The sequence below is a fragment of the Labeo rohita genome, unplaced genomic scaffold (assembly GCF_022985175.1).
Source record: "Labeo rohita strain BAU-BD-2019 unplaced genomic scaffold, IGBB_LRoh.1.0 scaffold_349, whole genome shotgun sequence".
Classification (NCBI taxonomy): domain Eukaryota; kingdom Metazoa; phylum Chordata; class Actinopteri; order Cypriniformes; family Cyprinidae; genus Labeo; species Labeo rohita.
The window spans coordinates 1-25,525 of record NW_026129267.1 but is presented as its reverse complement, the minus strand read 5'-3'; the positions used below and the strand labels follow the sequence as shown (position 1 = coordinate 25,525).

General features: G+C 32.5%; 2 protein-coding genes across 2 annotated transcripts in view; both read left to right on the top strand.

Annotated features, from left to right (window-relative positions):
* LOC127160433 (alpha-tectorin-like) overlaps positions 1–3,009 on the top strand; it is a 47,379-nt gene extending 44,370 nt beyond the window's left edge. Inside the window, 5 exon segments of the mRNA XM_051103072.1 lie at positions 87–244; positions 1,710–1,955; positions 2,070–2,232; positions 2,426–2,519; positions 2,623–3,009. Of these exon segments, the coding sequence (XP_050959029.1) occupies positions 87–244; positions 1,710–1,955; positions 2,070–2,232; positions 2,426–2,519; positions 2,623–2,630 (669 nt within the window). The 3' untranslated portion in view covers positions 2,631–3,009.
* Positions 3,010–20,214: 17,205 nt separating this feature from the next.
* LOC127160432 (uncharacterized) lies at positions 20,215–24,926 on the top strand (the record flags this gene model as incomplete). The annotated part of the gene is made up of 7 exons (XM_051103071.1): positions 20,215–20,574; positions 20,675–20,721; positions 21,618–22,002; positions 22,085–22,168; positions 22,584–22,826; positions 22,942–22,974; positions 24,789–24,926. Coding segments are annotated over exons 1-7 (1,228 nt in total), but the record flags the coding sequence as incomplete, so codon positions are not given.
* Between the last annotated feature and the right edge of the window lie 599 nt (positions 24,927–25,525).

Below are 25,525 nucleotides of genomic sequence, written 5' to 3'. Positions count from 1 at the left end.
CTAATTATATATAATCTCTTTAAAAACATCATCCCAAACATTTGTATTCAAGATTTGTGTCAAAATGTTATTCATGTTGTTCACAGGCCAACGGCACTCACTTCATCTATAGTAACTTTATTCTGGGGACACCGAGGTCAGAAGGTCTCATCAGCAGAGAGAAAATCCTTAAGCTTCCTTTCAGCTGTGTTTATCCTCAAACACAAACACTTTCCATGAATGTGGAAATCAACCCACTGGAGACGTGAGAGTCAAATACAAATTCTAATTTCAGCTGTACTATTTTAATATAGGATTAGTTTAACCAAAATGGAAATTTTCTCACCTTGATGTTGTTCAAACACTCATATCTTAAAGGAGAAGTCCACTTCCAGAACAAAAATTTACAAATAATGTACTCACCCCCTTGTCATCCAAGATGTTCATGTCTTTCTTTCTTAAGCCGTAAAGAAATAGCTTTTTGAAGAAATCATTTCAGAATTTTTCTCCATGTAATGTACTGCTATGGTGCCCCAAGTTTGAACTTCCAAAATGCAGTTTAAATACGGCTTCAAACGATCCCAGCCAAGGAAGAAGGGTCTTATCTAGTAAAACGATCAGTTATTTTCATTAAAAAAATACAATTTAAATACTTTTTAATCTCAAACGCTCATCTTGTCTTGCTCTCCCTGAACTCTGTGTATTCTGGTTCAAGACAGTTAGGGTATGTTGAAAAACACCAATTGTATTTTCTCCCTCAACTTCAAAAATCATTTCAAAATCATCCTACATCACTGCAGAAGTACAGACACAGTCTTTGCAAAGTGAACATGCAAAGAAGATCAAACACCCTTAACAAAAAAGGTAAAACAGCGATATAGGACGATTTTGAAGTTGAGGGAGAACATGAGATGGGAGTTTTTCGATATACCCTTACTGTCATGAACTGGGAAAAAACAGTTTGGGATAGTTTGGGCACATTTGGGATAGTTTGAGGCCGCATTTAAACTACATTTTGGAAGTTCCGCAGAAGTCCATTATATGGAAAAAAAAAAAAAAAAAAAATCCTGAAATATTTTCTTGAACAAACATAATTTCTTTACGACCGAAGAAAGAAAGACATGAACATCTTTGATGACAAGGGGTGAGTACATTATCTGTCAATTTTTGTTCTGTAAGTGGACTTCTCCTTTATTTTGTTAAGTGGAAAAAGTAAATATTGCCTTACAGTTAGTTCTCACACGGACTTTCAAGCTTAAAAAAAGATGCAAGGATGCAAAGTCTTGTGATCTGAGATCTTTTGATTGAGACACCACTACTTCTCAGATCAACCACCAAAAAGAGCTAATACGCATGTCAACATTTTCAGAGAATATTGAATAGGTCTGTTCTTTAAACAAACATATTATTTGATTTCAAAACAGTGCATGAGTATGGAATATTTTAATTATACTTTTATGTTTCTATTGCATTGTGCATCTTAAAAATGTCACCTGTCATGTTCCATGGAAGACTGAATGTCAGTTTGAAATGTCATAGTTTGAATTGACACACAGGCGAGTAAATGATGATAGAATTGTCATCATATTTGTGGTTAAACTAATCCTTTAAGCTTAAAAATAAATAGCATGGTTACATTGTCTTAACCACACACACAAACACACACATATATGATATTCTTTTAAAACAAAATATGCCTTTAGTTGTAACAGATCTACCTGATTTAACAGCGTTGTGCACAAGACTCTTCCCGCTGGTGAAGGGAGATATCAGGTTCGGATGATTCCATTTGAGGATGATGAGTTTACCCGGCCCTTCACTGGTAAAGTGGATGCAGCGCTCGAACATAAGATGAATGTGGAAGTTCGTGTTGAGGGGGTTGACAGCCGCCAGTTTGCCCTGGTGATGGACACGTGTTGGGCTACACCTGTGAATGATCCTGATTACAGTCTCCGCTGGGATCTCATCATTAATGAGTAAAGCAGTGCTATTTTAGGATTGTCTGCAAAATTTTGTCTCTCAGTATTTTAAGACAAAAGCACAGGGTTTTATGTTTCAATTTAATTTACTGTCATTGTTGCTGTTCTCAGGTGTCCCAATCCAAACGACGACACGGTGGTGCTGCTGCAGAACGGCGTGTCAATGTCTAGCCGTTTCTCCTTCAGGATTTTTATCTTCACTGCAAACTCCACTAAGCTTTACCTGCACTGTGGTGTTCACCTTTGCCTTCTGTCAAGCAATCGCTGCTCAACGGTAAGTTTATAAAACCTCTCATATTTCATAAAACAGTGGTGTTGCATTTTCGAGAGTACAGTAGCTTCAGTACCGTAGTTGTGAAATGATTCTTCAGTGTGTTGAACAACATTGTTTGTTCAGTGATATTTCATGTTTCATGTTTGTTCAGTGATATTTATCAGGGAACTGCATTTTCGCTTTTTTCTTTTAGGACTGTAACGTTGGACATCAGCGGAGAGGGCGCAGGTCTCTGGACTTCCATGACAGTGCTTCCATATCCATGGGTCCTCTGATGTGGTCTGAAGGTGAACATTTAATGTATTTTAATTATTTATAATAAAGGTGTTTGATTATTTCTGTCATGAATACTTTACACTTTACTGCATTATATTGTTTGAATGTTTACAGACAAGTGAGTTCCAGAGGGAGTGAAGGTATCTGAGACTTCTTCCTCTGATGAGTTTCCTGACCCTCTTTTAATTAGTTTCAGTGCGACATTATACATGCATATTGCCATTTTATTTACTGTAGAACTGATGGCACACTGGTTTTGGGTTTCATAACTGTTATTTTATGTTCCATTAAGAGTAAATTGTGTACATTAATTGTGATATACTGCATGTGCTGCAACAATAAAGACCATCAGCTTCATGTTCAAATCATGCAAAAACAAAATTGAATCATTCCTGTTCAGCAGTTCTTTTTTAATTTTCTAACATTTAAAAAATGCCTTATGTAGTAGTAAGGAAATACTTTTATTTACACTAGTGAAACTAAAACATGTGATATGATCTAATATGACTTTCATTTTTTTTTTTTTTTTTTTTTTTTTTTTTTTTTTTATTGTGTTTAGTATCTTATCCTGGCATCTGTTATTAAACATGTATGAAAAAGGTCTGAATGATTCCAAAGATAAATAAGAAAAAATAAAAGTTTGATGGTTGGCCTAATAGTATGTTTTGTTTTGTTTTTCTTTTGTCAGTGCAATGGTTTACTTTTGTCTTTCAGTAAACGTACGAAAAATATTAATGATCATCATCATGCTATTTTACTTTCAACTCATATGGTCAATTGATCAAAAAATGTTTCAAAATTGTTCTAGTTGTTAGTTATAGAAGATAAAAAGAAACTGAAATTGGAGAGCTGAGTAGAAAAAGAGTACATTCATTGTGAGAGACATATTTGCAAAAGTTCACATTCAAGCAGCTCTGTGACACTGTTCTTGAATGAACTCTTTACATTAATAACTGTTATGCAACATTAAGATAAAAAACGGTTTTATTATGTTATTATTATGTTATTATAGTTAATTATTGTAGTTAATACCATATATGTTTGGATTTGACAGCAAAATATTACAGATCAAATACTTATGTAGTATGAACTGCTTTTGTATGTAGTTTTATAACTAAAAAATTTTTTTTTGTGTTCAAATTGATCTATATGGGTTAACATGCTCCATATGCAAAATACTTTTTGGCCTAGTATGTCATGTTGTAATATAGCCGATACACTGAGTATAAAAGGTTTTTGAAAGTGTTTTTAATGCACATCCATCTACTGTAAACACATCATATAATGCAAGCTTTGGGTCAAAATTATGTCAATTTCAATTCAACGAGATGCTAATAATGTAGAGTTTGTTTAGTGATGAATTAGAGACTATTTGTCCTCTGTAGCATGACTTCTCTGTACAAGAGGTTTGAGCTTCACTGAGAGCAAATGGATATGATCAGCTCAAATAATGTTCAGGTTTCATGCTCTACATTCATAGAATAGTTTCTGTTTATCTCTATCAATGGTAAGATTATTCTGGAGGAATCTTAACCAACTGCATTTGCAACACTTACTGTAAAATCATCTGACAACTGTAATTTGGTAACTTGATAAGAATCATTCATTATGGGAATCCATTCTGGTGTTTTCTTTCTGAAAGAAAAAAAAAAAAGTAGTAAACCTTAAACCTGATTATCAGGTTTGACCACACAAACAAGGAAATGTACAGCACTTCTCATGAGTTTCTGAAATTTTGTTCCATTTTGTTCCTTATATTGGTGCCAGATTTCATAAGACAATGTCAGTATTAGTATATGTACAGTTTAATACTGACCTGGATTTGGTGTAAATACTGTAGCAGTGTTGTTGATTCTTCATTCATAGTATGATCTTGTTAGTTTGCACATCTCAGAACCCCCATCTTATCAGACCACTGCCTGCAACCTTCCATATGTCATAGGGTTGGATGTAATCAGTAATTATTATTTAAACTAATAAGTAATTAACATCATTAGCATAAAATTATATGGTGTTATTTGGGTCACTCACTGGGTGTTTTGACTACTTATGTAATGTTTCTTTAAAAAAAAAAGTGCACAACAAATCAAACTGACCTGCTCTCATTCCATCTACATTCATATCTATTCGGGCACAGCATGAAACCGGTTCCATTAATGATCCACCCACAGTTATTTAAAGACACTTATTAGTTCATGAGAGCTCCAGTTCGTCATGACTGTATTCAGCTGCTTTGATCTGCAGTAGCATTTGACCTCGGGTGAATTTATTTCTCTTAATTTCATCTTTTTGGGATCAAATGAGTTTGGCTGTTTGTAGTTTTTTTTTTTTTTTTTTTTTTTTTTTTTTTTTTTTTTTTTTTGGAAAGTCACAGTAACATTACAAAAACATTTTGAGATAAAAATCCCAAAAACAGGCACAATGTGTTTGGAATTTGTGGAATTTATGCACTGCACAAATCTCACACACATACACGCACATACTGTATGGTTGGAGTAACAGGTGGGATGATCCATGATAGACTGCAAAACAGTAACACCAGACTTCACCTGCTGGTTACAGCAAGAACGGCACAACCTGAAAACCAACTAGAGAGAGATGATAGTTGATGTGACATCTATGCAGTTTACATATTTGAACAAGAACAACAGACATATCAACACAAATTTGTTTGTTTGCCCTTCCCCAGGTTTTGCTTTGCCCTGTTCTGAAGGCTAAATAGTCTTCCATATACAAGTATATATATATATATATATATATATATAGTGCTCTCAATCAATTGAAAAATAACTAATTAATCGCATATTAATATAATATTATTTTATAACAATTTCAAACTGAACCTCCAAATGAACCATTTAACTGTCACTCTTTTTTAAAACAGACATAAAAATGCACTATACAGACTTAAATTTTTATAATTCATGAATGAAAACATTTTGTAATATGATTTTGATGTACATTTTCTGTGGTAATGCAATGTCTGATTTTAAAATGCCTTTGAGATTTTACATTTTGAACTGATATATAATTTCTTATGATTTCTATTGCGTGATAGGGAAAAAGGCAACAAAGAAAGTCTTTTGTGACAAAGGTCAGAACTCACGTTATGAAGTAGATTTTTTAAGTTGCACTCTTGACATAAATTAATCTATTACTTTTCCTACATAATTTCTATCACAAAAATATGATAAAATATCTATTTAGGAGTCTTTGACCTTTCCAACGATGTATAGTTTGTCATGATTAGAATAGGATTTATTTGTAATATGGTGAAGTAAACTTAGGTGTTCCACCTGGGGAACGGTGACAGTTAAAGGGTTAATGTAGAAGCAATATAATGACATGTGCTTGTTAAATAGCATTGTATGGTACACCAGGGTAAAAGGAACATATTCCTTTATTCTCCTTTAAACCACTAGATGGCACAAAAAATTCACCTCAGCACATTTCTTAACCAGCACCTTTGACTATGTAGCCCTTTTAGGAAATGTTTCATTGATTTCTTAACATTTCATATGAAACTTTTTGGGAGGTTACTGAAAATTAAAGATTAAGTTTTATATATTACAAATATAGCCTATTGAAAATAATAAATTAGCACTTGTTGAGTGAAAACTGACAGCTTAGTAGTTTGCGGTCTGCGTGAGAAAAAGCGTGAAATATATGATTTTACCAATCCTTTTGAATTGTTTAGTACAGTACAGGATAACGCTCTTTAAATATCTGAGGATGACCGTAAATTACCCAGTGGTGCCTACAGACCCACGTCTAAATTCCTTACACAAAGCAATTGCATAATTTTAGCAGTTTAGAGCAGGAGTCCATGAACCTTTTTGCTTACTTAAATGTCCAGAGCTGTTAAACATGCTTTTGCTGCCCTCTGCTGGAGACTTTGTGCACTTTGTGAATGTTTTATGTTTGTTCACTCACATTTAATTAACAGGGGTTTTCATATCTAGATTCTTCCCTTTTCACTTTTAGGACTGTAACTCTGTACACCGTTAGAGAGAGGCCAAGTCTCTGCAGCTCCATGACAGTGCTTCCACATCCACATCCATATCCATTTAATATTAATCATTTGTTAATGAGAATTTCTGATTCATTATTTTATTATATTCCCTGTTCACAGATAACTGGGTCCCAGAGCAAGTGAAGGACAGTAGCGACTGACCATAAATTTACAGTAGGTGGGGCAGATTTTCGGTTGTAGCGCAATAATAAACTCAAGAAAGCTTGTAGTCATTATAGTCTAATCGCTGAGCACATGCGCACACACTTTTGGCAAAGATCAAATGTCCTTGCGTTATTCAGCCTGTGGGGGGCACGCTAATGTTGACTGACTGGCTCGAAGTGCACACATAGAATGCTATATAATTATTGCTTTAATATTGTCTACAGATTTTGATTTAGAATGTTAGAAGTTATAGAGGTATTTAAGTGAGGAAAAGAATATGTCTCATCTCAAATCAAACTCAACACAGCTCAATAAAAGTGAGCTTTCAAGTGAGCACATTTAAACTAAAGGACTAACACTTTCATTAATTTAAAACACTACTACACATAGGAAAAACAGACCTTTCCTTTTTTTCTGACTTGATGCAGACACATATAGCTGAAGCAGACTGATATCGTCTTGGTCTGGACTCTCTGGAGCGAGATAAGGTAACGTGAAAATAAGCCCCAAAACCGCCCAAATGGCTCTCAATTAGAGTGTACTGCAGTTCCACTTTTCACCACAGATTCACATTGTAAAATTTGTGGGGCGCTGTTGAGTTCGGGAGGGCACCGGCACGACTGCCCCACTTACATTATTTTACGTGCCTGCGGAAGCTCGCGATGGATTTTAATATATCCAGCGCACTGTATGACCTAAAATGTCAAAGGAATCCGAAAAAAATGTTTGTTTGTGTGGTTCTCTGGTGGTGTTTCTTGCTACTTTGAGAAACTGGCAATGTGCAATGTTTCACTTTTGACAGAATGGGTGGAGTGAGTCAATTAATGGAGGAAATGGAAATAGAGACAAGGTTTATGCATGTAGAAATGTAATGGTATTCAGTGTGTATAGTCAGATCGTTCTGGTTCATTCAGAAGATATAGATACTGAGTCCATCTATGAGCAAGCAAAAATAAACAAAATAACTAAACTACTACTACTACTATTTGAAACACAAACCAAATTGTAAAATCAGAATTCTCTCAAGTTAATCCATTCCACATTTTGTGAGATAAAATAAAAAATAAATAATACCAATTAATTTAGAAATTACAAAGGATTAAGATGAAAGAGTTTTAATCTAGCCAGCACAGATCCTGAATTATCTTATTATAATGCCCTTAGAGTTAGACTGTGCAGGGAGACTTTCCTATGCATCATTAGAAACTATGCAAGTTCCACTGAATTCCACTGGTAACAACGGAACCATGTGACCATAGTTGCTTTTGGGAAATGTACCCCAGTAAAACGCTGTGTTAAACTGAAAACAATTTGATTACATTCTGGTTATCCAATTTTCAATTTTTAGCACTGTTCCTCTCAACATCATTGGGCATCCATAACAGTGCTGAAATGGACATTTTAAACACTAATAATAAAAATACTAGGGCTTGTTCTTTGCTATTTTTATTTCATGTTATTTTATTTTTTTATTATTTTTTTTTTTTTGTTTGCAAAATCTATTTATGAAATTCCAACAATGGGGTACAACAGGGCTAAAGGCCCCCCGGGATAAAAGCGACAGAATATGTAAAAGTATGATATTTGGGGTAAAAAGCACCCCTGCTGTTGGTTTTAGATTCAGATGGTAAATATCATATATTATGTTGGAAGTTCATATTAGAGATAATCACCATGTTTAGAATAAAACCATCATATTTAAAAAAAAAACATGATAGTCTGATTATATAATAAAATATAATTTGTTGTTACTACTGTGAATCTATATTCAATTATTATGGGGTCTCTTTCTATGCTTTTAGAATATTTAAATGAACTTTAAATTATTTTATTTCTGTATTTCTGTATTTCTGTATTTTATCTGTTGCTCCATTAATGTTCAGTACAAACATCAATGTGACCTTGGACCTCAAAACCAGTCATAAGTAGCACTGGTATATTTGTAGCAATAGCCAAAAATACAATATAATATTAAGTAAATACCATGTTCTATGAAGATAAGTTTCCTACTGTAAATATATCAAATCTTTAGTTTGATTAGAAAAAAAGTATTGCTAAGTGCTACATTTGGACAACTTTAAAGGTGATTTTCTCAATATTTATATTTTTTTGCACCCTCAGATTCCGCATTTTTAAATATTTGTATCTCAGCCAAATAAATCATACATCAATGGAAAGATTATTTATTCAGCTTTTTTATTTTATTCAGCTGACCCTTATGATTTGTTTTGTGGTCTAGGGTCACATATATTTTTTTTCTGCAATTATACTTTTAGGTGCAGGGAATAGCACATTTTTTTCTTACCTACCGTTTGGCTCGTTAATGCCGTGTGGCATTCATGCGCATCATTTCTTATAGTTACGGCACAGTAAATATGAATGAAGGCATGCTGAAAGAAGAAGCAGCCTACAACTTGTATCATGTCTCATATAATTGTTAAATATTGTTTCAACCTCGGAAAGACGTAAACCTAGATTGTAAACAATGGCCAACGTGATCTCATGTATAATCATGTATTTAATACGTTAAATAAGTATATAACTGGTCAACTTATAGGGTACTACAGAATACGAAATAGGCAGGAGAAAAAAATACTGCACTGTCAAATTAAATTGCATGCCATAATAGAAGCATGCAATACATATATGCAGTGCATATGCTATGGTATATTGCCCTTAAGCAACAAGTTAAACAAGGTATACCTGCAGTGACTATATTGTATTACTCACCAGCATAAAATTATTACTGTATAAATCATTAAAAAGGGTTGACAACAACAGGATTTGGCAATAAAAGTGTTCTAAAACACTTACCCTCACTCTAAACCCGGTTAAGTTGAATTTACTTAAAAAACTTAAGGAAACTGGTTGCCCTAAAATATTTAAGTAACGTTTACTGGAAAACTTGAAGTAATCATTACTTAAATATAAGAGTCATTTTAACAACCATTTTAAGTTGAATTTACTTAAAAAACTTAAGGAAACTGGTTGCCCTAAAATATTTAAGTAACGTTTACTGGAAAACTTGAAGTAATCATTACTTAAATATAAGAGTCATTTTAACAACCATTTTAAGTTGAATTTACTTAATGCTTTTAATTTATCTAATTACTCCATTCCTCTAATAGGTACTCACTGACTCCCAGAGTGCATTGCGACATGAATAAATTATGCAATTGCTTTGCTTTACTGTTGTTGTTTGTATTTGCCAATTTCATTTGCTGTCTTGTGTCAGTAGTAGCACAACAAAAAACAAACAAACAAAAAGCTCATAAAATGGTTATTGATACAGTTAATAAAAATAAATAAAATTGAGTTGTTACCATTGTTGTGATTCACACGCTGAATGTTGAAGTCTGTGTGTGACTCACGCACTTTACCCCAAATATTAAAAGATTGTATCAACACAGATACAAGCTTCTTGTAGTGTTCATAAAAAATAGAAAAACAGTAAAATTGTAAAAGATCATTAATCAACATGAAAAGTATGCAACCTAATGATTTAATTAGAATATAGGTCATCTTCTAAAAGCAATCTATTTATTACTTTTCTTTCTTTGAAATCAAAGAACTCTGATTTTATGTTGCATTGATGCAACAATAGAAAGAACACTATAGTAACATAAACAAAGTTCCAAGTGCCCAACCAAAAGTAACACTATTCACTATAATGGTGAGTATTAAAAAAAAAAAAAAAAAATTGTGATGTTCTCTCTAATATTTCAGTTGTATTGAAAATTCAACATTCAAGATGACTTTGGGAAATGAGTGAATTCTAGTAGTGAAAGAAAGATGTGAGTGAAAAGTCTACTAAAAATTGCCCCATCTCAAAAACTTTTTCTTCTTCTTCTGTTGTTATGTTGCACATTAGCAACATATTAGTGCACTGCTGCCTCTCACTGGTTTATTAATGTCATTGGTTTCTTTGTGGATACTTGGATATTTTAAGTAAACATCACTCAAAGCAAGTAAGTAAATTGTTTTATTTGCCTTGAAAGTAGCTGTAACTTAATAAAACCTAGTAAGTATAGTAACTAAGTAAAGATAACTAATTGTAACTAAGTAAGGTAAACTATTGGGTTTTACAGTGTTCTTAGGAAAACAAAGAACAAACTGTCGCTGTCAAAAAACCTGTTCAGAATGTTTTTGTTGCAACACGCTCGCACACGACACTGGGCTCTGATTGCTTCATCTGTGCATAAAATGTCATCAGTGCACAATCACTGTAACCACGTGGTGGCGCCGACGATTTCGCTACATACAATATCTAGGCTATATTATGTTTTATATGTGCACGGTATATTAATGATTATGCAAGTGACCTCACTGGTTGTAGGTCTCAAAATCGTCATTATTCTAATAATATTTATGTGCTCACTCACAAGTATAAAATCATTACAGTTTAATTCTGATTTACAAGATGTATAATGTAAAAAATAAATCTTACATAAGAGCCAGAGCTATTAAAAACGCCACCAGAAATATGTTAGTTCAAATATGAAATATTTGCGCTGCTTCATGATCTGTTTCCCTTTTGTTTTTGAGCAATATAACATTGAGATTAATGTGATATTGATATTTTAATACCATCTATGTAATTGTTTTAATTTTCCATAAATATGATACTGGTACTTATTTGCGTCAATAGTGTGTAGCAATGTACCTAAAGGATCTGAAAAATGTTGCAGCACCGGTTGAAATTCTCTTTACACATGTTAGGATAGGGTGAGGTTCAGTTATTTTTTAGATCACCAAAATTTTTGTGCATTGTTTTCGTACTGATTGTTCACACAGGTGAGGCTGCATAACGCTTTGATCCACCCTGAATGACAGCTGACTCTCCCAGTCAATATATAAGAATAGTTTGGAAGCGCATCGCATTTTGGCACACACAAAAAAATTATTACAACACACATACACATACATGCACATGCACGTCACTATGTTGCTGCTGTCTACATCATGGGCGAGGCCATGAAAGGGACAAAGGACACAGTTCCACCCAAGATTCTTATTTTCTTTTATATTATTGATTTATTTTTAACAGCTATAGTGATTGCAAATCAATATGAAGTGAAGATAATAAAACAACTCACAGTGGGAAAGGTGTTGATTTGTCAGGGGTGAATTCTGTCTTTAATTTATGTAATATTTTCCAAGCCTGAAACTACGCAGAACAAAATTATTACAGGGAGATTAAAAATGTGTATTTGATGCACCATGTGGGCAAGTAACATCAAACTCATAAACCACTATGACAGTGACACTGAACAACTATAAAAAAAAATAAATAAAAAAAAAAAAAAAAGGTTGTAACATATGTAATTTCAGTCATTATGGATTTACAACTTGATTAGCCAGTTTTGATTCTGAATTACTGCATTCTTTACAGCAAACACATTCATGAAAAATGAAGGAGGATGAGAAGGTTTCCTGTATAAACCCTACTTTAATTTATCTTTCTGTATTTTATGGCCCAAAGACAGCACAAGACAGCTGGTGATTCTGGCTTCTTTGACCACTGATTCATAACACAATCACAGTTCGACTGATTTGTCTGAGATTCATCTTTTTGTATTTTTTGTATGTCTCATCTTTTTTTTTTTTTTTTTTCCACTTTCCCAATTGTAATTGTTGAATGAACATTTAGTAATTTGAGCTTTGTGAAAGTATGGCTTAATTGTAGTTGTCTGTGTTAACAGCTGAACCTTGAATCAGAGAAGTTTGTTTTAGTATTGTAAGACAAATGTTGTATGTAACTGGTATTAAATCCTGAAACACACAATACATTTAGTAAAATTATTAACTACTCAGATGGCTCTATAAACTGTTTTAAGAACATTGATTAGTTGGAGTAATACTCTGATAGATAGTAATGATTTTAGGAAGGAGAGTCAACATAATAGAGGCTAATCTGTCTTCTTGTGTGATTCTCTTCTATCTACGTTCATCTATTCAGTGCTAAACATTTTTTTTTTCTTCAGTGGGAGGTGTACAAAGAAATACTGGCGTCATGTGACATGAAAAAGAAAAAAAAAAAAAAAAAAAGAAAAAAGAAAGAAATGGAAAGAAAGAAAACTAACTGGTTTGCATTATTGTTGGAGGTGAGGTATTGTTTAGTTGCCAACTTAACCCAACCCAGGTTTAAGAAAAACCACCCACATTTATTAATACAGTCATAGACAAGATAGTGAGATCTGAAGCTCTTCTTCATTGTATTCAGTAACTGGATTAAGCATCACTGTGTTTTGGAGTTTGCTGCCTGTATATACATTTTGTTTCAGGTAAAGTTACTTTGCCTCATTTTATCTCACTGAGCTTCTATTACTTTTTCAGTCATCTGCTTTTGATAAATCAAAATTATTTTGTAACATTTTTTATTTGTAATATATGTCATAACATTTTGTGTACACAACTTATTTTAAAGTTGTTTTCCAACTGGTGAAAATAAACTTAACTAAATGTACAACAATATAGAAACACATATTTAAAGTGTATGTCTGTGTGCGCAGGTGTAAGAGGTGCCGCATTTCACAATGAGATTTATATTCTCATTGTGTGTTTCAGTAATTCTACTGTATGGTGAGTGTTTTATACATCTTTGAAAACACACCTGTGGCCAAAAAACACTGGAATTACGCTGTATTCAAATAAGTGAATCGTATCTTTTCAAATTAATCCATTATTCTTCTCTTTCATCTTTATTTGAACCTCTAACTCTTGCACTCTCTATTCAAAAAAAATGTAAAAAATTGAGTTATACTCTATTAATTTTCTTACTGCTTGTTTTCTTATTAAACTTATTGTTTTCTATTCTGTTTTTATTTACTATATAATTTAAAAAACATCAAAGATGTTATTGCTCTTTTGTTGATTTTGATTGATTCCATTGTCCTCTTTTGTAAGTTGCTTTGGATAAAAGCGTCTACAAAATGTCTAAATGTAAATGTATGTATTCTTTAATTTTAAAGGTGAAACAACTCATGGCCAATTATCAGGTAATTATTTCCATTCATCTGCTCATAACAATGCTTATAATAAAACTTTAACTTTACCAGTTATAATACTGCTTCCATCTTTATTTGAGCATCTAACTCTAGCACTCTCTTTTCTAATTCTATTAAAAGAAACTTTTAGACTCATACTCTATTAATTTTCTTACTGCTTGTTTTCTTATTAAAAAACCCCTAACACTAGCTTCTCTGTTTTTGTTGTATTCTATTAGTTTTTTTTCCTCTTTATTTATTATACAATTAAAAAAAGAGAGAAGGCCTCTAACACTAGCTTGCCTTTTCTTTTTCTATTCTGTTTTCTTTTTATTTATTATGTAATTTAAAAAACAACAAACATGTTATTGCTCTTCTGTTGATTTTGATTGATTCCATTGTCCTCTTTTGTAAGTTGCTTTGCATAAAAGCGTCTGCTAAATGTAAATATATGAATATTTTTATTTTTAAGGTGCAACAACTTATGGCCAATTATCAGGTAATTCTTACCATCTGCTCACAACAATGCTTATAATAAAACTTTCACTTTACCAGTTATAATACTGCTTCCATCTTTATTTGAGCCTCTAACACTAGCACACTCTATTCTAATTCTATTAAAAAAAAATTTTTTAGATTTATACTCTATTCTGTTCTGTTTTCTTTTTATGTATTACATAATTTAAAAAACAATAAACATGTTATTGCTCTTTTGTTGATTTTGATTGATTCCATTGTCCTCTTTTGTAAGTCGTTTTGGATAAAAACGTCTGCTAAATGTCTAAATGTAAATATATGTATTCTTTTATTTTAAAGATGAAACAACCCATGGCCAATTATCAGGTAATTATTTCCATTTATCTACTTGTTTTCTTATTAAAAAAACAAAAAACACTAGCTTCTCTGTTCTTGTTGTATTCTATTTGTTTTTTTTTTCCCTCTTTCATTGTTATACAATTAACAAAAAAAAAAATAAAAAATTAAAAACAGAGAAGGCTTCTAACACTAGCTTGCCTTTTCTTTTTCTATTCTGTTTTCTTTTTATTTATTATGTAATTTAAAAAACAACAAACATGTTATTGCTCTTCTGTTGATTTTGATTGATTCCATTGTCCTCTTTTGTAAGTTGCTTTGCATAAAAGCGTCTGCTAAATGTAAATATATGAATATTTTTATTTTTAAGGTGCAACAACTTATGGCCAATTATCAGGTAATTCTTACCATCTGCTCACAACAATGCTTATAATAAAACTTTCACTTTACCAGTTATAATACTGCTTCCATCTTTATTTGAGCCTCTAACACTAGCACACTCTATTCTAATTCTATTAAAAAAAAAAAAAAAAAAGATTTATACTCTATTCTGTTCTGTTTTCTTTTTTATGTATTACATAATTTAAAAAACAATAAACATGTTATTGCTCTTTTGTTGATTTTGATTGATTCCATTGTCCTCTTTTGTAAGTCGTTTTGGATAAAAACGTCTGCTAAATGTCTAAATGTAAATATATGTATTCTTTTATTTTAAAGATGAAACAACCCATGGCCAATTATCAGGTAATTATTTCCATTCATCTACTTGTTTTCTTATTAAAAAAACAAAAAACACTAGCTTCTCTGTTCTTGTTGTATTCTATTTGTTTTTTTTTCCCTCTTTCATTGTTATACAATTAACAAAAAAAAAAAAAAAAAAAAAAATTAAAAACAGAGAAGGCTTCTAACACTAGCTTGCTTTTTCTTTTTCTGTTCTGTTTTCTTTTTATTTATTATATAATTTAAAAAAACAACAAACATGTTATTGCTCTTCTGTTGATTTTGATTGATTCCATTGTCCTCTTTTGTAAGTTGCTTTGCATAAAAGCGTCTGCTAAATGTAAATATATGAATATTTTTATTTTTAAGGTGCAACAACTTATGGCCAATTATCAGGTAATTCTTACCATCTGCTCACAACAATGCTTATAATAAAACTTTCACTTTACCAGTTATAATACTGCTTCCATCTTTATTTGAGCCTCTAACACTAGCACACTCTATTCTAATTCTATTAAAAAAAAAAAAACTTTTAGATTTATACTCTATTCTGTTCTGTTTTCTTTTTATGTATTACATAATTTAAAAAACAATAAACATGTTATTGCTCTTTTGTTGATTTTGATTGATTCCATTGTCCTCTTTTGTAAGTCGTTTTGGATAAAAACGTCTGCTAAATGTCTAAATGTAAATATATGTATTCTTTTATTTTAAAGATGAAACAACCCATGGCCAATTATCAGGTAATTATTTCCATTCATCTACTTGTTTTCTTATTAAAAAACCAAAAAACACTAGCTTCTCTGTTCTTGTTGTATTCTATTTGTTTTTTTTTCCCTCTTTCATTGTTATACAATTAACAAAAAAAAAAAAAAAATTAAAAACAGAGAAGGCTTCTAACACTAGCTTGCTTTTTCTTTTTCTGTTCTGTTTTCTTTTTATTTATTATATAATTTAAAAAAACAACAAACATGTTATTGCTCTTTTGTTGATTTTGATTTTTTTCTTTTGTAAGTTGCTTTGGATAAAAGCGTCTGCTAAATGTCTAAATGTAAATGTATGTATATTTTTATTTTAAAGGTGAAACAACTCATGGCCAATTATCAGGTAATTCTTTCCATTCATCTGCTCATAACAATGCTTATAATAAAACTTTAACTTTACCAGTTGTAATACTGCTTCCATCTTTATTTGAGCCTCTAACTCTAGCACTCTCTATTCTAATTCTATTAAAAATACTTTTAGATGTATATTCTATTAATTATCTTACCGTTTGTTTTCTTATTAAAAAAATTGTATTCTGTTTTTTCCCTCTTTATTTATCATACAATTAACAAAAAAAAAAAAGAAAAAAAAGAGAAGGCCTCTAACACTAGCTTGCTTTTTCTTTTCTATTCTGTTTTCTTTTTATTTATTATATAATTTAAAAAACAACAAACATGTTATTGCTCTTTTGTTGATTTAGATTTTTCTCTTTTGTAAGTTGCTTTGAATAAAAGCGTCTGCTAATTGTCTAAATGTAAATGTATGTATATTTTTATTTTAAAGGTGAAACAACTCATGGCCAATTATCAGGTAATTCTTTCCATTCATCTGCTCATAACAATGCTTATAATAAAACGTTACCAGTTATAATACTGCTTCCATCTTTATTTGAGCCTCTAACATTAGTTTTCTTTTTATTTATTATATAATTAAAAAAACATGTTATTGCTCTTTTGTTGACTTTGATTGATTCCATTGTCCTCTTTTGTAAGTCACTTTGGATAAAAGCGTCTGCTAAATGTCTACATGTAAATGTATGTATTCTTTTATTTTAAAGGTGAAACAACTTATGGCCAATTATCAGGTAATTCTTTGCATTAATCTGCTCATAGCAATGCTTATAATAAAACTTTCACGTTACCAGTTATAATACTGCTTCCATCTTTATTTGAGCCTCTAACACTAGCACTCTCTATTCTATTTTAAAAATTCTAAAAAAACTTTTAGACTTATACTCTATTCATTTTCTTACTGCTTGTTTTCTTATTTAAAAAAACCTAACACTGCCTTCTCTGTTCTTGTAATATTCTGTTTTTTCCCTCTTAATTTCTTATACAATTAACAACAGCAACAAAAAAGAGAAGGCCTCTAACACTAGCTTGCCTTTTCTTTTTCTATTCTGTTTTCTTTGTATTTATTATATAATTTAAAAAACAACAAACATGTTATTACTCTTTTGTTGATTTTGATTGATTCCAGTGTCCTCTTTTGTAAGTCGCTTTGGATAAAAGGGTCTGCTAAATGTCTAAATGTAAATATATGTATTATTTTATTTTAAAGATGAAACAACCCATGGCCAATTATCAGGTAATTCTTTCATCTACGTGTTTTCTTATTAAAAAAACAAAAAACAAAAAATGAACACTAGCTTCTCTGTTCTTGTTGTATTGTATTTTTTTTTTTTTTTTTTATTTATTATACAAAAAAAAAAAAAAAAAAAAAAAAAAAAATAAAAATAAAAATAAAAATAAAAAATAGACAAGACCTCTAACACTAGCTTGCTTTTTCATTTTCTATTCTGTTTTCTTTGTATTTATTATATAATTTAAAAAAACAACAAACATGTTATTACTCATGATTTTGATTTTTCTCTTTTGTAAGTTCCTTTGGATAAAAGCGTCTGCTAAATGTCTAAATGTAAATGTATGTATATTTTTATTTAAAGGTGAAACAACTTATGGCCAATTATTAGGTAATTCTTACCATTCATCTTCTTCCATCTTTATTTGAGTCTCTAACTCTAGCACTCTTTATTCTAATTCTATTAAAAAAACAACAACAACTTTTAGACATATATTCTATTAATTTTCTTACTGCTTGTTTTCTTATTAAAAAAACCCTAACACTAGCTTCTCTGTTCTTGTTGTATTCTGTTTTTCCCTCTTTATTAATTATACAAAAAAAAAAAAAAAAAAAAAAAAAAAGAGAGAAGGCCTCTAACACTAGCTTGCTTTTTCGTTTTCTATTGTTTTCTTTTTATTTCTTATATAATTTAAAAAACAACAAACATGTTATTGCTCTTTTGTTGATTTTGATTGATTCCATTGTCCTCTTTTGTAAGTTGCTTTGGATAAAAGGGTCTGCTAAATGTAAATGTATGTATTCTTTTATTTTAAAGGTGAAACAACTCATGGCCAAGTACCAGGTAATTCTCTCCATTCATCTGCTCACAACAATGCTTATAATAAAACTTTCACTTTACCAGTTATAATACTGCTTCCATCTTTATTTGAGCCTCTAACTCTAGCACTCTCTTTTCTAATTATATTAAAAAAAAACTTTTAGACTTATACTCTATTAATTTTCATACTGCTTGTTTTCTTATTAAAAAAAAAAAACTAACACTGCCTTCACTGTACTTGTTGTATTCTATTTGTTTTTTTCTCTTTATTTATTATAAAATTGACAAAAAGCAAAAAAAAAAAAAATAATAAAAAAAATAAAAATAATAATAATAATAATAATAAATAAATAAATAAATAAATAAAGGCCTTTAACACTAGCTTTCTTTTTATTTATTATATAATAAAAAACAACAACAACAACAAACAAGTTATTACTCTTTTGTTGATTTTGATGTTTCTCTTTTGTAAGTTGCTTTGAATAAAAGCGTCTGCTAATTGTCTAAATGTAAATGTATGTATATTTTTATTTTAAAGGTGAAACAACTCATGGCCAATTATCAGGTAATTCTTTCCATTCATCTGCTCATAACAATGCTTATAACAAAATGTTACCAGTTATAATACTGCTTCCATCTTTATTTGAGCCTCTAACATTAGTTTTCTTTTTATTTATTATATAATTAAAAAAACAACAAACATGTTATTGCTCTTTTGTTGACTTTGATTGATTCCATTGTCCTCTTTTGTAAGTCACTTTGGATAAAAGCGTCTGCTAAATGTCTACATGTAAATGTATGTATTCTTTTATTTTAAAGGTGAAACAACTTATGGCCAATTATCAGGTAATTCTTTCCATTCATCTGCTCATAACAATGCTTGTAATAAAACTTTCACTTTACCAGTTATATAACTGCTTCCCATTTCAATCTGCAGCTTTCCATTAGACAAACCCAATTGTTGAGGGAAAAAAAGATATCTTCATTGTGGAACTTAATAATAAATATGTTGTTTCAATAGCATAACGAAACTTAAATAGTTCTGATATCAGTGCTTGCTTTTGATAGCTGCATTAGCTGAAAAGTATAAAGTTACACACTGAAATCACTAGCTAACGTAAAGTCTGACAGGATCACTGTACTAAGTGTTTTGAATTAGTGAGAAAAAGCAAAACATTAGTTTAACTTAGTAAATTACATAGTAAAAACTATAAATGCAATCACAAGTACACCACTACTTTTATTGAAAAATGCAGTTAAGAATTTAAATTAATGATTTCATGGCATTAAAGTCCAGTATTCCTATTCTTTCCAGATAGTGGACTTAGACATTGTTTAATACACTGTATTAAGCTATGCAAAATAAATGGATTGTGAAAAGTTTGTTCTATGTTGTAAGCATGAAAAAAAATTCATACTTTTGAGCATGTAACAATCATGTATGCAACTAATGGAATGTACTAGCACGTCATGGAATTTAATCTTAAAAACCACATGCTGTAGGTGTGCGCATCCTGCCACCACAAACTGGCCTGTCACTCATTCTGTCACAGTTGACAATACTACACATTCCACATTTGTTTACATGTTCCACCACAATTTTAGTTCATTTACACCACCCTACAATAGTATGTGGTATGGCTGTTTATATCCTCATTGTCACTGCTAAAGAAAAAGTGATGTTTAGTTTTTAGATTTCAATAACTTAAAAAATAGCTAAAAGAAAGCATTTTCTTGAAATTCATACAACAACTAATCTGATTCTATAAATAGCATGTATTAGTATAAAAATAGTAAACAAAAAAATAAAACATTTTAATGTTCCATAACAGATGACCCCTGCACCAGCTACAAAGCACTGGACGATCCTCGAAGAGCCACCAACAATCAATATTCCTCTGAAATAATGTGTGACTGCGAAGTTGACTGGAACGGCTGGTATCGCCTCTACATTCAGGGTCAGAGCGTTCAGATGCCAGACACATGTGTTGATCAGGACAGCTGTGGCACTCACGCCCCACTGTGGCTGACCGGAGGACATCCAACAACTGAGGATGGAGTGGTCACTCGAAATGTCTGCGGTCACTATGACAATGACTGCTGCTCTTTTATATCCAATCCCATTAGAGTCAAAGCCTGTCCAGGAGATTATTATGTCTATGAGCTTGTGAAACCAGCTTTCTGCTATTTAGCATATTGTGCAGGTAAATACATTTATATTTTTCCTGTGGTACCCAAGTCATAATTAGATTTTTGTTGATTTGATTTTAATCTCTTTCTCCCTTTCTCTCTCTCTCTTTACAGATGCAACGAACATCAATACCACATATACTGTCACGACTACAATTACGGTAATGTAATGTTTTACAATCTATTATTTTGCACAAGCAGATCAGATTCATAATAACACCATGTAAAAAGTGCAGTTTTACAATTTTGATTATACAAGTGATAACTAAAAACTTTTTTTTAATACAGAGATAGCACATTTGAGTACAAAAAAACAAAAACAAAACAAAACAAAACAAAAAACAAACAAACAAACAAACAAACAAACAAAAAAAAATGAACTACAAAATTAGTGTGTAAAAATAAAGCACTTTAAGTTATGGAAGTGCACTTTTTTCCCACCTGGGGCCCATTTGGCTTTTTGCCACTGATTAATAGAATTAGAGTCAAACCTTAAAGCAAATATAGATCACTACAAAGTGTTTTTAAAGAAATTCCAAATATAAAACCAAAACTTTCATAAGTATTCACCCTCCTTTATTATGACAGTTCATTCATCACTGACTGGTGAAACTGATTTTTTTCAGTCACATAAATAGTAAGTATTAGACAATATCTTTGTGTAGTCAGGGAGTTTCATCTGATTGTAGCCAGTGAGTTAGAATTGGCACAATTTAAGAAAATGCAGAAAAAAGAACCTTGCAACTTTGCAAAAACTAATTTAAAAGCAAGCTATGACAAAGCATTAAAAAAGTCAAAACTACACGGAAATGACTGGGGAAAAAAAACAACAATATTAATATCCTGGAATGACCAAGTCAATTTAAATTTAATGCAGAAAAAAAGTAGTTCTCCATAATGACACGAAGCTGTAATGTTAAAACTAAACTTTTGCAAAATGGGGTAAATACATTTTTGTGTTTGAATTTCAATTTTCCTTTGTCTGTTGACAGTTTCATCCTACTTTCAACAGTAAAAAGTGACCCTTTTGCAAAAACATTACTTTCATTTTTCCATTACAGTTCCTCTTGTTGACCCCTGCAACAACTACTATGTGCTAGATAATCCATGGAGAGCCACCAACAATCAATATTCCTCCGACATAATGTGTGACTGTGAGGTTAGCTGGGATGGCTGGTACCGTCTCTACATTCAGGGTCAGAGTGTTCAGATGCCAGACACATGTGTTGATGAGTATAGCTGCGGCTCTCATGCTCCACTGTGGCTGAATGGAGGACATCCGTCAGTTGAGGATGGAGTGGTCACTCGCAATGTCTGTGGTCACTGGGACAATAACTGCTGTTATTTCCGATCCAATCCTATTCAAGTCAAAGCCTGTCCAGGCAATTATTTTGTTTATGAGTTTGTGCAACCAGCTTTCTGCTCTTTGGCATACTGCGCAGGTAAATACATTTACATTTTACTTTTGTTTACCTAAGTCATAATTGGATCTTTGTTTATGTAAAACTTATCAATCTTTTTCAGATGTAGCAAGCATAAAAACTACCTCTACTACTGTCACACCAAAGAAAACCTCAACAACAGACACAACCACCATGGACTTTACTGGTAATGCATTGTGCTGAATTGCAATCTGTAGGATTTATTACACAACAGAAAGAGAAACTACAACAACAGAAAGTACAACAACAGAAAGTACCACAACAACAGAAAGTACAACAATGGAAACCACAACAACAGAAAGCACAACAACAGAAAGCACAACTGAGACAGAAAGCACGACAACAACAGAAAGCACCACAACTGAGCCAACAACAGAAAGCACAACAACAAAGAAACAACAACAACACAACAGCAGAAAGCACAACAACAACAGAAACCACAACACAACAGAAAGTACAACAACAGAAAGCACACACACCACAGAAAGTACCACAACAACAACAACCAAAAGTACAACAACACAAAAGCACAACAGGTACCACAACACCAGAAAGCACAACAACTGAGACCACAACAACAGAAAGCACAACAACCACAACAGAAAAGCACAACAACAGAAACCACAAACAACAACAACAAGCACACAACAACAGAAAGCACCACCACAGGTACCACAACAACCAGAAAGCACAACAATGGAAACAACAAGTAAAGCACAACAGAAAGCACAACACACACAACAAGAAAAGCACGACAACAACAGAAAGCACCACAACTGAGCCAACAACAGAAAGCACTACAACGACAGAAAGTACAACAACTGGTACCACAACTCTGGAAAGTACAACAATGGAAACTACAACCACACACACACCAGAACACAACAACAACACAGAAACAACAACAACACACAACAACAGAAAGCACCACAACAACAGAAAGCACCACAACAATAGAAAGTACAACAGAAAGCACAACAACAGAAAGCACAACAACAAGAACAACAACACCACAACAACACAACACACAGACAGAACAACAACTGACACAACAACAGAAAGTACAACAACAACAGAAAGCACAACACAAAAAGCACAACAACAGACACAAGCACAACAACAACAGAAAGACAACAACAGACCACAACAAAAAACACAACAACAGAAACACAACACAACAGAAAAGTACACAACAACAGAAAGCACAACAACTGAAACAACAACAGAAAGACCAACAACACAACAGACAACAACACAACACAACACAACAAAGAAACACACAACAAAACAACAACACAGTGAAACACAACAACAACAACAACACAACAGAAACACAACAACAGCAGAAAGCACAACAACAACAGAAAGCACAACAACAGAAACACTACAACAAACAGAAAAGCACACAACAACAACAACAGAAAGTACAACAACTGGTACACAACAACAAAAGTACAACAACAAAACACCACACCACCAGTAACACAACACAACACAACAACAAAACACAACACACAGACCACAACAACAGAAAGCACAACAACAACAGAAAGCACCACAACAGAGACAACAACACAACAGCACCACAACACACAGAAAGTACAACAACAGACACAACCACAACAACACTACAACAACAGAAAGTACAACAACAGAAAACACAACTGGAAACAACAACAACAGAAACACAACAACACACACACAACACCAGAAAGCACAACTGAGACCACAACAGCAGAAAGCACAACAACAACAGAAAGCACCACAACTGAGCCAACAACAGAAAGCACACAACAACAGAACACACAACAACAAAAGACAAACAACAACAACAATGGACACAACAACACCAAACACAACAGAAAGCACACAACACACAACTGCACAACACAACAGAAAGCACACAACAACAGAAAGCACAACACAACAACAAAGACAACAACAACAACAGAAAGCACAACAACACAAAACAACAACAACAACAACAACAACAGAAAGTACAACACACACTGAAGACACAACAACACAACAACAACACAACAACACACAAAGAACAACAACAGAAAGCACCACAACAACAGAAAGCACAACACAACAACAACAACTACAGACAGCACAACAACAACAAAAGTACAACAACTGAAACCACAACAACAAGAAACACAACAACAGAAAGCACAACAACAGAAAGCACAGAAAGCACACAACACAAAGCACAACAGAAAGACAACAACAACAGAACAGCACAACAACAACAGAAGCACACAACAACAGAAAGTACACAACAGCACTGAGACACAACAACAACAACAAAGAACAACAACCGAAACCACAACAGAAAGTACAACAACAGAACAACAACAACAGAAAGCACAACAACAACAAACAACACAACAACACCACACTGACAACAGCAGAAAGACACAACAACAACAACAGAAAGCACCACAACTGAGCCAACAACAGAAAGCACTACAACGACAGAAAGTACAACAACTGGTACCACAACTCTGGAAACTACAACAACAACAACAAACAACAACAACAGAAACCACAACAACAGAAAGCACAACAACAGAAACCACAACAACAGAAACCACAACAACAGAAAGCACAACAACAGAAACAACAACAGAAACAACAACAACAGAAAGCACAACAATGAACACAACAACAACAACTGAAACCACAACAACAAACCACAACACACAGAAAGTACAACAACAGAAAGCACAACAACAGAAAGCACAACAGAAAGCAACAACAACAAAGCACAACAACAACAGAAAGCACAACAACAGAAAGTACAACAACAGAAAGCACAACACAACAGAGCACAACAACAACAGACAACAACAACAGAACACAACAGAGAAAGCACACAACAACAGAAACACAACAACAACAGAAAGCACAACAACAAAGTACAACAACAGAAAGAAACAACAACAACAACAAACTACAACAAACAGAAAGACAACAACAGAAAGCACCACACACTGAGAAGCACAAACAAGAAAGCAGAAACAACAACTGAGACCACAAGAAAGCACACAACAGACAACAAACTACAACAACAACACACAGAAACAACAACAAGTACAACAACAGAAAGACAACAACAACAGAAAGTACAACAACAGACCACAACACAACAACAACACAAACCAGAAGAACAGCACAACAACAACAGACACAGAAAGCACAACAACAACAGAAACCACAACAAAGCACACAACAACAGAAAGCACCACAACTGGAAAGCACAACAACTGAAACACACAACAACAGAAAAAGTACAACAATGGAAACCACAACAACAGAAAGCACAACACAACAGAAACACACACACCACACAACAGAAAGCACACCACAACAACAGAAGCAAGCACAACAACAGAAAGCACACAACACAAAGCACAACAACTGGTACCACAACAACAACACAACACAACAACAACTGGAACAACAACAACACCACAACAACAGTACACACACAACCAGAAAGCACAACTGAGACCAC